Source organism: Pseudophryne corroboree, chromosome 4 (assembly GCF_028390025.1).
Source record: "Pseudophryne corroboree isolate aPseCor3 chromosome 4, aPseCor3.hap2, whole genome shotgun sequence".
Lineage (NCBI taxonomy): Eukaryota > Metazoa > Chordata > Amphibia > Anura > Myobatrachidae > Pseudophryne > Pseudophryne corroboree.
This window is the reverse complement of record NC_086447.1, coordinates 130,318,679-130,331,818: the sequence shown is the minus strand read 5'-3', so window position 1 is coordinate 130,331,818 and position 13,140 is coordinate 130,318,679. Positions and strand designations below refer to the sequence as shown.

General features: G+C 48.7%; 1 protein-coding gene across 2 annotated transcripts in view; it reads left to right on the top strand.

Moving 5' to 3' along the window:
• The window catches only part of TAF1B (TATA-box binding protein associated factor, RNA polymerase I subunit B), a 316,001-nt gene that overhangs the window by 41,112 nt on the left and 261,749 nt on the right, over window positions 1-13,140 (top strand). For both annotated transcript variants that reach the window (XM_063915434.1, XM_063915433.1), the window contains exons 5-8: window positions 2,422-2,517; window positions 2,600-2,747; window positions 3,115-3,277; window positions 9,623-9,722. In XM_063915434.1, the coding sequence (XP_063771504.1) occupies window positions 2,422-2,517; window positions 2,600-2,747; window positions 3,115-3,277; window positions 9,623-9,722 (507 nt within the window). The remainder of the gene's footprint in view (window positions 1-2,421; window positions 2,518-2,599; window positions 2,748-3,114; window positions 3,278-9,622; window positions 9,723-13,140) is intronic.

Sequence of the window (13,140 nt, the reverse complement as noted above, 5' to 3'; positions counted from 1 at the left end):
AATTGGCGGCTTTGTCCTATAAAAGCCCTTATCTGATTTTCCATATGGATAGGGCAGAGTTGAGGACTCGTCCTCAGTTTCTCCCGAAGGTGGTATCAGCGTTTCACTTGAACCAGCCTATTGTGGTGCCTGCGGCTACTAGGAACTTGGAGGATTCCACGTTACTGGACGTAGTCAGGGCCCTGAAAATGTATGTTTCCAGGACGGCTGGAGTCAGGAAAACTGACTCGCTGTTTATCCTGTATGCACCCAACAAGCTGGGTGCTCCTGCTTCTAAGCAGACTATCGCGCGCTGGATTTGTAGCACTATTCAGCTGGCGCATTCTGCGGTGGGACTACCGCAGCCTAAATTTGTAAAAGCCCATTCCACAAGGAAGGTGGGCTCATCTTGGGCGGCTGCCCAAGGGGTCTCGGCTTTACAACTTTGACGAGCTGCTACTTGGTCAGGGGCAAACACGTTTGCAAAATTCTACAAATTTGATACCCTGGCTGAGGAGGACCTGGAGTTCTCTCATTCGGTGTTGCAGAGTCGTCCGCACTCTCCTGCCCGTTTGGGAGCTTTGGTATAATCCCCATGGTCCTTACGGAGTCCCCAGCATCCACTAGGACGTCAGAGAAAATAAGAATTTACTCACCGGTAATTCTATTTCTCGTAGTCCGTAGTGGATGCTGGGCGCCTATCCCAAGTGCGGATTGTCTGCAATACTTGTAAATAGTTATTGTTACACAAATCGGGTTGTTATTGCGAGCCATCTGTTCAGAGGCTCCGTTGTTATCATACTGTTAACCGGGGTTCCTATCACGAGTTATATGGTGTGATTGGTGTGGCTGGTATGAGTCTTACCCGGGATTCAAAATCCTTCCTTATTGTGTCAGCTCTTCCGGGCACAGTGTCCTAACTGAGGCTTGGAGGAGGGTCATAGGGGGAGGAGCCAGTGCACATCAGATAGACCTAAATCTTTCTTTAGATGTGCCCAGTCTCCTGCGGAGCCGTCTATTCCCCATGGTCCTTACGGAGTCCCCAGCATCCACTACGGACTACGAGAAATAGAATTACCGGTGAGTAAATTCTTATTTTATAATCTCCTTTTTGTATTTGCCTAATGGAAATATTTATAGATAAAGATATAATAATATTCTGGGGCAGATGTATTAAGCCTGGAGAAGTGATAAAGCAGTGATAAGTGGAAGGTGATAACGCACCAGCCAATCAGCTCCTAACTGTCAATTTACATATTGGAGCCGATTGGCTGGTGTGTTATCACCTTGTACTTATCACTGCTTTATCACTTCTCCAGGCTTAATACATCTGCCCCTCTGTCCTTATTTCCTGTGCAGGTATTACTGTGTCTACTTTGTGCAGACTAGAACAGTATATAGGTGGTCATTCCGAGTTGTTCGCTCATTGCCGATTTTCGCTATATTGCGATTAGTCGCTTACTGTGCATGCGCAAGGTTCGCAGAGCGCATGCGCTTAGTTATTTTACGCAAAAGTTAGGTATTTTACTCACGGCATAACGAGGATTTTTCATCGTTCTGGTGATTGTAGTGTTATTGACAGGAAGTGGGTGTTTCTGGGCGGAAACTGACCGTTTTCTGGGCGTGTGCGGAAAAACGCTGGCGTTTCTGGGAAAAACGCGGGAGTGTCTGGGCGAACGCTGGGTTTGTTTGTGACGTCACACCAGGAACGAAACTGACTGAACTGATCGCAATGGCTGAGTAAGTCTGGAGCTACTCAGAAACTGCTAAGAAATTTCTATTCGCAATTCTGCTAAGCTAAGATACACTCCCAGAGGGCGGCGGCTTAGCGTGTGCAATGCTGCTAAAAGCAGCTAGCGAGCGAACAACTCGGAATGAGGGCCATACTCTCTTCCCTTACTAACCTACCCCTCTTTGCCACCTCTCCATCTACACCTGACCATACTTTCCATGGATGGATCCAGTGGTGGCGCCTACCTTTATGGAGGAGGGGGGCTGCCGCTGGCCGAGCTGTCTGCTCCCCACCACCTGACATGCTGCCTGCTCCCCTCCCGCTGTTATTGGCGTTGTCCACTGTTGCTCTAATTCTTATAGGTCTCACAAACACAAGCCCGACCTACTGTTACTACATTTGTCGATGCTTTTGTTCCTATTGAATTTTATTGTATTTTAATGATCTTTAATAGAATATATATGTGTGTGTGTGTATATGTGTGTGCATATATATATATATATATACAATAATAGCTAACTCACCAGGAAAGGTTAGGACAGTAATTAGGGGTGGTGCGTGGCCGGAAAGCAGAGGTTCAAAAATATCATAGAGGTGGCCCTCACGTCGTAGTTTGCTCGCTTTCATAACCGTGTGATTGACACAAATTGAGCAAAGAACATTTCCCCGATACTGTAGAGTCCATTTAGTTTGTTATTTCTGTACAACAGGATCATGTGATGTGCAATCTCTGGAGACGATACCTTCACAAGACTAAACAAGCTTACTGCAAAATACCGCCGTCCAGGTGTTGGCCATCGCAAACGGTACGTATGGCTAAATAACGGTGGGTATTTCATTTGTGAACAGGTCCCAATCCGGTACTGACATCTGTGGTGTTTGTGATAGCTATCGGAGAGCAGTTTGTGCTCCTCCGAACTGGACAGTGAGCCAGATGTGACCCAAGCTTCAGAAACTGAAGGAGAAACTGAAGGAGAAACGTTATCTGATTACAGCTGTGGTCTCTCTTCCTCCGATCAATGCACAACAGCATCAGGTATGTCTATTGGTACTTATACATTAATAGCAATCCGGCACTACATGGACACTTGGATCTAAACTATTTCTAGTTGGCTGTATTATCGGTGTAATTAATTAATTTCCGGTGATGCCCTCGATGGAATGCCGGCAACGGTACCCTAATCATCCCAAAGTAACCACTAATTTGCTTATTGTAGTTTGCTGCCCCAGAGGGCTACTGTAAGTGTGGCTGATGTGCATACTACATCTGGGGCATTGCACCTGATTAAAATGCCCCCATAGTGTCTTAAGTTACCTACAGGAACAGCAATGCCCTCTCCACACTATACTAAACATAGACATCCCCGATCTGAATAAATGTATTTCATATTCTTTATATACAGAAAGTAGCTGGTCTGTCCACTCTGGGTCTGTAGACGGAAGATTATACAAGCGAGTGAAGAAAAAGAAGAGAGACTGGAAAATGTCCATGCCGATGACGCTCGCGTTCTGCTACCTCTCATTACTGTGGGTCAGAGCATCTATCACTCTCTCTGATTTGTTAAGGTGAGAATCTGATTTCATTAGTACTGGTGGTCAGCTGAGGGGTGAATACCGGGTGATCCAGCGGCAGCTATGGTGATGAGTAACCCTAACTTCCCCTCTCATAGTCTAACCATAACCTTTCCCCCACAACCTAACCCTAGCCTCCCCTCCCGCAGCATAGCCCTAACCTCCCCCTGCTACTCAGTAGAATGACTGCGCATGCGTTTGCACCACAATGAGCACGCGCATCGCCAAACAGCGACAGGATGGTGCGAACATTTTGATTGCAAGGTGATTGACAGGAAGAGGATGTTTGTGGGTGGTAACTACCCGTTTGCAGGGAGTGGTAGGAAAAACGCAAGCGTTCCCAAGCGTTTTCAGGGTTGGTGTCTGACGTCCGCTCCGGCCCCGATCAGCCTGATTCCTTCGCACTGTAGGAGTAAGTCCTGAGCTGTGCACAAACTGGAAAAATCATTCGATGGTCAGTGAGTTGCGAACAGATTTGCAGCTGTCCGCTGTCTGGCGGAATTTTCGCACAGCGTACGCATGCATTCGCAAATTTGCACGGGGCGGGTTTTCACTCTCCTTGGGCGGCGACTATCTGGTCGCAAACCGCTGCAAATTTGCAGCACGCTGATCAGGTCTGAATTAGGACCTTAATGTTGTACATCTGTGCAATCTAATATGATATTTCTCTAACGTCCTAGTGGATGCTGGGGACTCCGTAAGGACCATGGGGGATAGACGGGCTCCGCAGGAGACATGGGCACTTTAAGAAAGAATTTAGATTCTGGTGTGCTCTGGCTCCTCCCTCTATGTCCCTCCTCCAGACCTCAGTTTGAATCTGTGCCCGGACGAGCTGGGTGCTATTCAGTGAGCTCTCCTGAGCTTGCTGTAAGAAAGTATTTTGTTAGGTTTTTTATTTTCAGGGAGCTCTGCTGGCAACAGACTCCCTGCATCGTGGAACTGAGGGGAGAGAAGCAGCCCTACTCTCTGCAGATAGGTCCTGCTTCTTAGGCTACTGGACACCATTAGCTCCAGAGGGATCGTACACAGGATCTCACCCTTTGTCGTCCGATCCCAGAACCGCGCCGCCGTCCCCCTCGCAGAGCCGGAAGACAGAAGCCGGGTGAGTATGAGAAGCAAGAAGACTCACTGAGGTAACGCACAGCACTGCAGCTGTGCGCCATTGCTCCCACACTACACCCACATACTCCGGTCACTGTAAGGGTGCAGGGCGCAGGGGGGGGGCGCCCTGGGCAGCATATGGACCTCTTTTTGGCAAAAGTGAGCATTTATACAGTTGGGCACTGTATATATGTATGAGCCCCCGCCAAGAAAATACATATTGAAGCGGGACAGAAGCCCGCCGTCGAGGGGGCGGGGCTTCTTCCTCAGCACTCACCAGCGCCATTTTTTCTCCACAGCTCCGCTGAGAGGAAGCTCCCCAGGCTCTCCCCTGCAGATACACGGTAGAAGAGGGTAAAAAGAGAGGGGGGGGGCGCAAAATTCAATATAACAGCAGCTACTGGGTTAACATTAAGTTACTGTGTTATTCCTGGGTTGATAGCGCTGGGTGTGTGCTGGCATACTCTCTCTCTGTCTCTCCAAAGGGCCTTGTGGGGGAACTGTCTTCAAAAAGGGCATTCCCTGTGTGTGTGGTGTGTCGGTACGCTTGTGTCGACATGTTTGACGAGGAAGGCTATGTGGAAGCAGAGCGGGAGCAAATAAATGTGGTGTCTCCGCCGACGGCGCCGACACCTGATTGGATGGATATGTGGAAGGTTTTAAATGATAATGTTAATTCCTTGCATAAAAGGTTGCATAAAAGGTTGGAAAAGCTGAAGCCTCAGGACAGTCAGGGTCTCAGCCCGTGCCTGATCCTATGTCGCAGAGGCCGTCAGGGTCTCAGAAGCGCCCACTATCCCAAATTGTTGACAAAGATACCGACATGGATTCTGACTCCAGTGTCGATTACGATGATGCAAAGTTACAGCCTAAATTGGCTAAATCCATCCGTTATATGATTATAGCAATTAAGGATGTGTTGCACATCACAGAGGAAACCCCAGTCCCTGACAAGAGGGTTCATATGTATGGGGAAAAGAGGCAGGTGGTGACCTTTCCCCCTTCACACGAGCTAAATGAGTTATGTGAAAAGGCTTGGGAATCTCCAGATAAAAAACTGCAGATTTCCAAACGGATTCTTATGGCGTATCCTTTCCCGCCAACGGACAGGCTATGCTGGGAATCCTCCCCTAGGGTGGACAAAGCTTTAACACGCTTATCCTAGAAGGTAGCCCTGCCGTCACAGGATACGGCTACCCTCAAAGATGCTGCGGATAGAAAGCAGGAGGGTACCCTGAAGTCCATTTATACACATTCAGGTACCTTACTGAGGCCGGCGATCGCGTCGGCCTGAGTGTGTAGTGCTGTGGCAGCATGGACGGACACCCTGTCTGAGGAACTTGATACCTTAGACAAGGATACTATATTATTGACCCTGGGGCATATAAAAGACGCTGTCCTATATATGAGAGATGCTCAAAGAGACATTAGTCTACTGGGTTCTAGAATAAATGCTATGTCGATTTCTGCCAGAAGGGTCCTGTGGACTCGGAAATGGACAGGTGATGCCGACTCAAAAAGGCACATGGAGGTTTTACCTTACAAGGGTGAGGAATTGTTTGGGGAGGGTCTGTCGGACCTGGTCTCCACAGCTACTGCTGGAAAGTCAATTTTTTTGCCATATGTTACCTCACAGCCTAAGAAAGCACCGTATTACCTAATGCAGTCCTTTCGATCACAGAAAAGCAAGAAAGTCCGAGGTGCGTCCTTTCTTGCCAGGGGCAGGGGCAGAGGAAAGAAGCTGCACAACACAGCTAGTTCCCAGGAACAGAAGTCCTCCCCGGCTTCCACAAAATCCACCGCATGACGCTGGGGCTCCACAGGCGGAGCTAGGCCCGGTGGGGGCGCGTCTCCGAAATTTCAGCCACAAAGTGGGTTCACTCCCAGTTGGATCCCTGGGCAATAGATATTGTGTCTCAGGGTTACAAGCTGGAATTCGAAGAGATGCCTCCTCACCGATACCTCAAATCGGCCCTGCCAGCTTCCCCCCTGTAGTGTTAACTGCAATTCACAAATTGTATCTTCAACAGGTGGTGGTCAAGGTTCCCCTCCTTCAACAGGGAAGGGGTTATTATTCGACCATGTTTGTAGTACCGAAACCGGACGGTTCGGTCAGACCCATATTGAATTTAAAATCCCTGAACATATACCTGAAAAGGTTCAAGTTCAAGATGGAATCGCTGAGAGCGGTCATCGCAAGCCTGGAAGGGGGGGATTTTATGGTGTCTCTGGACATAAAGGATGCATACCTTCATGTCCCCATTTATCCACCTCATCAGGCGTACCTCAGATTGTGGTACGGGATTGTCATTACCAATTTCAGACGTTGCCGTTTGGTCTCTCCACGGCTCCGAGAATATTTACCAAGGTAATGGCGGAAATGATGGTACTCCTGCGGAAGCAAGGGGTCACAATTATCCCATACTTGAACGATCTCCTCATAAAAGCGAGATCAAGAGAGCAATTGCTGATCAGCGTAGCACGTTCTCTGGAAGTGTTACGGCAACATGGCTGGATTCTAAATATTCCAAAGTCGCAGTTGATTCCTACGACTCGTCTGCCTTTCCTGGGCATGATTCTGGACACAGACCAGAAAAGGGTTTATCTCCCGATAGAGAAAGCTCAGGAACTCAGGACACTGGTCAGAAACCTATTAAAAACAAAACAGGTGTCAGTGCATCACTGCACTCGAGTCCTGGGAAAGATGGTGGCATCATACGAGGCCATTCCCTTCGGCAGGTTCCATGCGAGGACCTTTCAATGGGACTTACTGGACAAATGGTCCGGATCACATCTTCAGATGCATCGGTTAATCACCCTATCCCCCAGGGCCAGGGTGTCTCTCCTGTGGTGGCTGCAGAGTGCTCACCTTCTTGAGGGCCGCAGATTCGGCATTCAGGACTGGGTCCTGGTGACCACGGATGCAAGCCTCCGAGGGTGGGGAGCAGTCACACAGGGAAGAAATTTCCAAGGTCTGTGGTCAAATCAGGAGACTTGCCTTCACATCAACATCCTGGAACTAAGGGCCATACACAACGCCCTACGTCAAGCGGAGACCCTGCTTCGCGACCAACCGGTTCTGATTCAGTCAGACAAACATCACTGCTGTGGCTCATGTAAACCGACAGGGCGGCACAAGGAGCAGGGTGGCAATGGCGGAAGCCACCAGAATTCTTCGCTGGGCAGAGAATCACGTAAGCGCACGGTCAGCAGTGTTCATCCCGGGAGTGGACAACTGGGAAGCAGACTTCCTCAGCAGGCACGACCTCCACCCGGGAGAGTGGGGACTTCATCAAGAAGTCTTCACGCAGATTGCAAGTCGGTGGGAACTGCCACAGGTGGACATGATGGCATCCCGCCTCAACAAAAAGCTGCAGAGGTATTGCGCCAGGTCAAGAGTCCCTCAGGCGATAGCTGTGGACGCACTGGTGACACCGTGGGTGTTCCAGTCGGTCTATGTATTTCCTCCTCTTCCTCTCATACCCAAGGTGCTGAGAATCATAAGAAAAAGAGGAGTGAGAACAATACTCATTGTTCCGGATTGGTCAAGAAGGACTTGGTATCCAGATCTGCAAGAAATGCTCACAGAGGAACCGTGGCCTCTTCTTCTAAGACAGGACTTGTTGCAACAGGGGCCCTGTCTGTTCCAAGACTTATTGCGGCTGCGTTTGACGGCATGGCGGTTGAACGCCGGATCCTAGCAGAGAAAGGCATTCCGGATGAGGTTATTCCTACGCTGATAAGGGCTAGGAAGGACGTGACAGCTCAACATTATCACCGTATATGGCGAAAATATGTTGCTTGGTGTGGGGCCAGGAATGCCCCTACGGAGGAATTCCAGCTGGGCCGTTTCCTTCACTTCCTACAGTCAGGAGTGACTTTGGGCCTAAAATTGGGTTCCATTAAGGTCCAGATTTCGGCCCTATCCATTTTCTTTAAAAAATAGCTAGCTTCTCTACCTGAAGTTCAGACGTTTGTAAAGGGAGTGCTGTATATTCAGCCCCCTTTTGTGCCTCCAGTGGCACCTTGGGATCTTAACGTGGTGTTGAGTTTCCTGAAATACCACTGGTTTGAACCACTCAAAACGGTGGAATTGAAATATCTCACGTGGAAGGTGGTCATGCTACTAGCCTTGGCTTCGGCTAGGCGTGTGTCAGAATTGGCGGCTTGGTCACATAAAAGCCCCTATCTGGTTTTCCATGCGGATAGAGCAGAATTGAGTACCCGTCCACAATTCCTGCTGAAAGTGGTTTCATCTTTTCATATAAACCAACCTATTGTGGTGCCTGTGGCTACTACTGACTTGGAGGATTCCGAGTTGCTTGATGTGGTCAGGGCTTTGAAGGTTTATGTAGCCAGAACGGCTAGGGTCAGGAAAACAGAGTCTTTGTTATCCTGTATGCTTCCAACAAGCTTGGTGCTCCTGCTTCAAAGCAATCTATTGCTCGCTGGATCTGTAACACGATTCAGCAGGCTCATTCTGCGGCTGGATTGCCGCTGCCAAAATCAGTTATGGCCCATTCCACTAGGAAGGTGGGCTCTTCTTGGGCGGCTGCCCGAGGGGTCTCTGCATTACAGCTGTGCCGAGCGGCTACTTGGTCAGGTTGAAACACTTTTGCAAAGTTCTATAAGTTTGATACCCTGGCTGAGGAGGACCTTGTGTTTGCTCAATCGGTGCTGCAGAGTCATCCGCACTCTCCCGCCCGTTTGGGAGCGTTGGTATAATCCCCATGGTCCTTACGGAGTCCCCAGCATCCACTAGGACGTTAGAGAAAATAAGATTTTACTTACCGGTAAATCTATTTCTCGTAGTCCGTAGTGGATGCTGGGCGCCCGTCCCAAGTGCGGACTTCTTCTGCAATACTTGTATATAGTTATTAGTTGCATCAGGGTTGAACTGATGCTCTGTTGTTGTTCATACTGTTGACTGGGTAAGTTTATCACAAGTTATACGGTGTGATTGGTGTGGCTGGTATGTATCTTGCCCTGGATTACCAAAATCCTTTCCTTGTACTGTCAGCTCTTCCGGGCACAGTTTCTCTAACTGAGGTCTGGAGGAGGGACATAGAGGGAGGAGCCAGAGTACACCAGAATCTAAATTCTTTCTTACAGTGCCCATGTCTTCTGCGGAGCCCGTCTATTCCCCATGGTCCTTACGGAGTCCCCAGCATCCACTACGGACTACGAGAAATAGATTTACTGGTAAGTAAAATCTTATTTTTGCTGTTTGTTTCACAGACTAGTTTTCTACCGTCACGTACCTTACTTCAGTCCAGAACAGTATTTACCAGAGAAAACCAATGTCAGTGGATTAGACGTTACGATCTTTGAAGTTAAGGTATGACTTTCATTTCTTTTTGCCACTTCAATTCACATTTCATTCCGATTTAATGTATTTTATCTTTTAAATTGATGAAGTTTAAACTAAGTATTGTTCTCTTATACATTCAATTGATAAAATTTGGAGAAGAAGCATTTGTGGCAAGAATTACTTTTAGAATACAATCTAAGAATTGTGTAATGTTGATGGTCTATATTGAAAAAGAGGACTTTAAGGGGTATAATTGATCCTTAAATCCTGTAAATTAGGGACAGTTGTTTCTATGATAATGTGCCCCATATTCCCTGGGTGGTGGCTCTCTGTACATATTGGATGAAAATCACAAGCTTTTTTTATTTCATTTTTGCAGAAACATCTGGCTCTAATCACTTAACTGATTATATTTTACAAAAATGTCATACAAAAAATTTGTTTTATAATAATTATTATTATTATTACTCAAATCAAAAATATCTGTCTAAACTAGTTTTTAACTATCTTAGTGGAAACAAAATACACCTAGAAGGTGTCTAGCTCAGAGGTACCCTTTTTGCATTTTTGTAATCTGCACTTGTGCTCCAGAATGCAGATTGCACGGCATTCTAGTATTTGATGTCGGCGTTCAGAGACCCCTACATTACTGCTAAACAGAGCAGACCCTGGGCATAAGCAGTATAAGCAAATGCCTAGCGGCATCTGGAACAGCCTAAGAGCAGCTGGCCATTGCTCCCCCCAGTCGGGCCACTTGGCTGGCTCACACTGCTTGCCAGGCCGGACGGTGGCTACCACGATCAGAGCTTAACTCCGATTGGGCAGCAGTCAGTCAGCTTCTGCACATATGTATAAGTCACACTGGCCAATTAGGATGAGATTGACAGGTCAGTCTTTTTCCGCAGGCCCTCAGGAAAATTGTCTATGATGCTAAATGACTGGAGAAGTTCGTAGCCCTGTGTGAGTGTCTTAACTATGTGTGTCTGTCCATTCTAGTGACTAGGAGTTGAAAGGGGAAGCCCCTTTTGTATTTGATAGAATGGTTCCGCAGAGCCTAGTCACATTAATGAGATCCTCACCGCTTGTGAAGCGTTGCTTGAACCAGGTCTTGGAATATTTGAAGCTGAGATCCAGAGTAGGAAACCGCTGGGACTCTGACAGATGCTGTGATTTGATCTTTCACTTTTAAATAATGAACATAACGATACCTACAGCCATTCTATTGTCGCCCGCAGCTGCAGGATGCGATACTGCCATATATATCAATATTGGGAATGCGAATCATTTCTGATATTGGCCCCCTCTGCTACCTAAATCTTCAGATTGCGGTAGCCCATTGTAGCCTATGGACTGCACTTCGCGGGATGTAGTACCGACAGGGTTCTCCAGGAACCCTCCGCCGGAAATGGCCCATGTGTATGGTGGTTACAAGGACTGTGCATGCGCAGAGGACCGGACACCACACTTGGCACATTGCAGGGACGGGCTCCTTTCGTATCCCCTGCCAGTGCCAGGTGATAAATGCACTCTGTGATTGCATTATGCAGTGTGACCTGGGTGCGATATTAGCGCCTAGAGTTGCATTACAAATGCGCTCATTAGTAAGTGGAACCCATACTTGGCCCCACGCGTTTGCTGCATCCACTCTGCGTGAGTGAGAGTTATGTTACCGTGTATAGACTTCTTGTGGTTCTTCACTGCATGTTCTATATTACAGCACTGCATAATATAGCCAACCGCATCTGACCCGTAAAAAAGTGTTACTGTAGAACCGACATAGGCACAAGCCTGATTACGCTACTCACCTTACATGTCATCTAACATCAAAAGGACATTTCATTGGGGGCGTGGCCTAGCGAGACGTGGAGTAGCAGCTCGGCGTGAGTGCTCTCCACTCCCTTTCATCCGTTTGAAACATCCTGAGGGGTCCCCCCGAGCCCAACTTACCCTATCTGGTGGGGGAAGAGGCCGGGCAGCTGTGGAGCTGTGGCGAGCCGCCGGACGAGTGACAGCCGCTGGGGATCTGAGCGCCGCGCTTCTTCTCCTCTGGCCTCCTAAGATGGCGCCGTGACTTCCGGTCCCGGCTCTCCAGCGCGCCCTCATAGTGTGCGCCGCGCGGGACCCGCTTTCACGGGGGACTGATACCGGAGCCTGCTCACCATTCTCCTACACTGTCTCAACGCTGCTGTGGGCTGTGACATCCGCGACCCCCCCCTCTCCTCCACTGTGCTGCCTGTGTGCAACAGAGCCTGGGGCTGCCTGGGTGAACTACATGATATAGAGGTCGTGCTCCTTCTCACTGGATCCCTGCTGTAAGCTCTCCTGGATCTGTTCTGGACTGCTGCATGGTCCTATGAGGTGCTGTGACTGAGTCCTACTGCTGTAAGTGTGTTCACACGTTAATATTATCCTGGGCTCTACAGTCTTTGTGCTGCTGCTGGATCTTCACTGAGCTACCGATCCTGATCTACTCTAATATATCTAAACAAGGTGAGAAATCATCACAAATCTGCTGCAGCCCGGCTTGCCCAGTACTCGCATACTCCTGGAAGGCGTGCAGCGACGCCGGCGTGGGGAGGGGATACCCCTCCACCGGTGTCCCCAGTCATTCATCATCCTCCTGGTGATGCTTCTGATGATGTGCTGCAAAAAGTGTTTGGAAGCCCTGGCGGCTAGTGAATCCCGGCTCTCTGACAAGATAGGCCAGGTACAGGCTGACCTGACCATAATCCATCATGATATCCAAAAAGTGAGAGAACGGGTCGGGGAAGTTGAGACCCGAACATCTACAATAGAGGACAAGATCTCACCGCTTAGCTCCCGTGTTACGGCCATTGATGGTCAGCTGTCAGATATAAAAGGCAAGATGCTAGACATGGAAGACAGACTGAGGAGGAATAATGTCCGCTTTGTGGGGCTTCCGGAGAAGGAGGAGGGTAATGCCCCGGAGCAATTCGTTGAATCTTGGCTGAAAAACTCTTTTGGGGCTGACTCCTTTACACCTTTCATCACAGTTGAACGGGCTCACAGAATCCCTTTCAGGCCGCTGCCACTGGGGGCGCCACCGCGCACACTCATTGCGAAATTTCTCCACTTCCGAGATCGGGATGTTGTTCTATCTCTGGCACGCACCAAGGGTCCCCTGTTGTGGAACGGCTCCAAAATCTCAGTGTTTCCTGACTTTGCGCTGGAGGTGCAAAAGGACCGTGCACAATTTGTTCCAATTAAAAGACTCCTCAAGGAACTCAATCTACAGTATGCAATGCTTTTTCCTTCTAGGCTAAGGGTGGTGTCGGACGGAGAAACAAAATTCTTCGCTACAGCTCGGGAAGCTGCCCTCTGGCTGGACCGCTGTTCCCCGGCCAGGCGGGCGCTTGCTCCTGATCCTTAATGTCTGCTATATCCTTATGTTTTGGCTGGTGTTTTCTTTTTTGCTGATATCTGC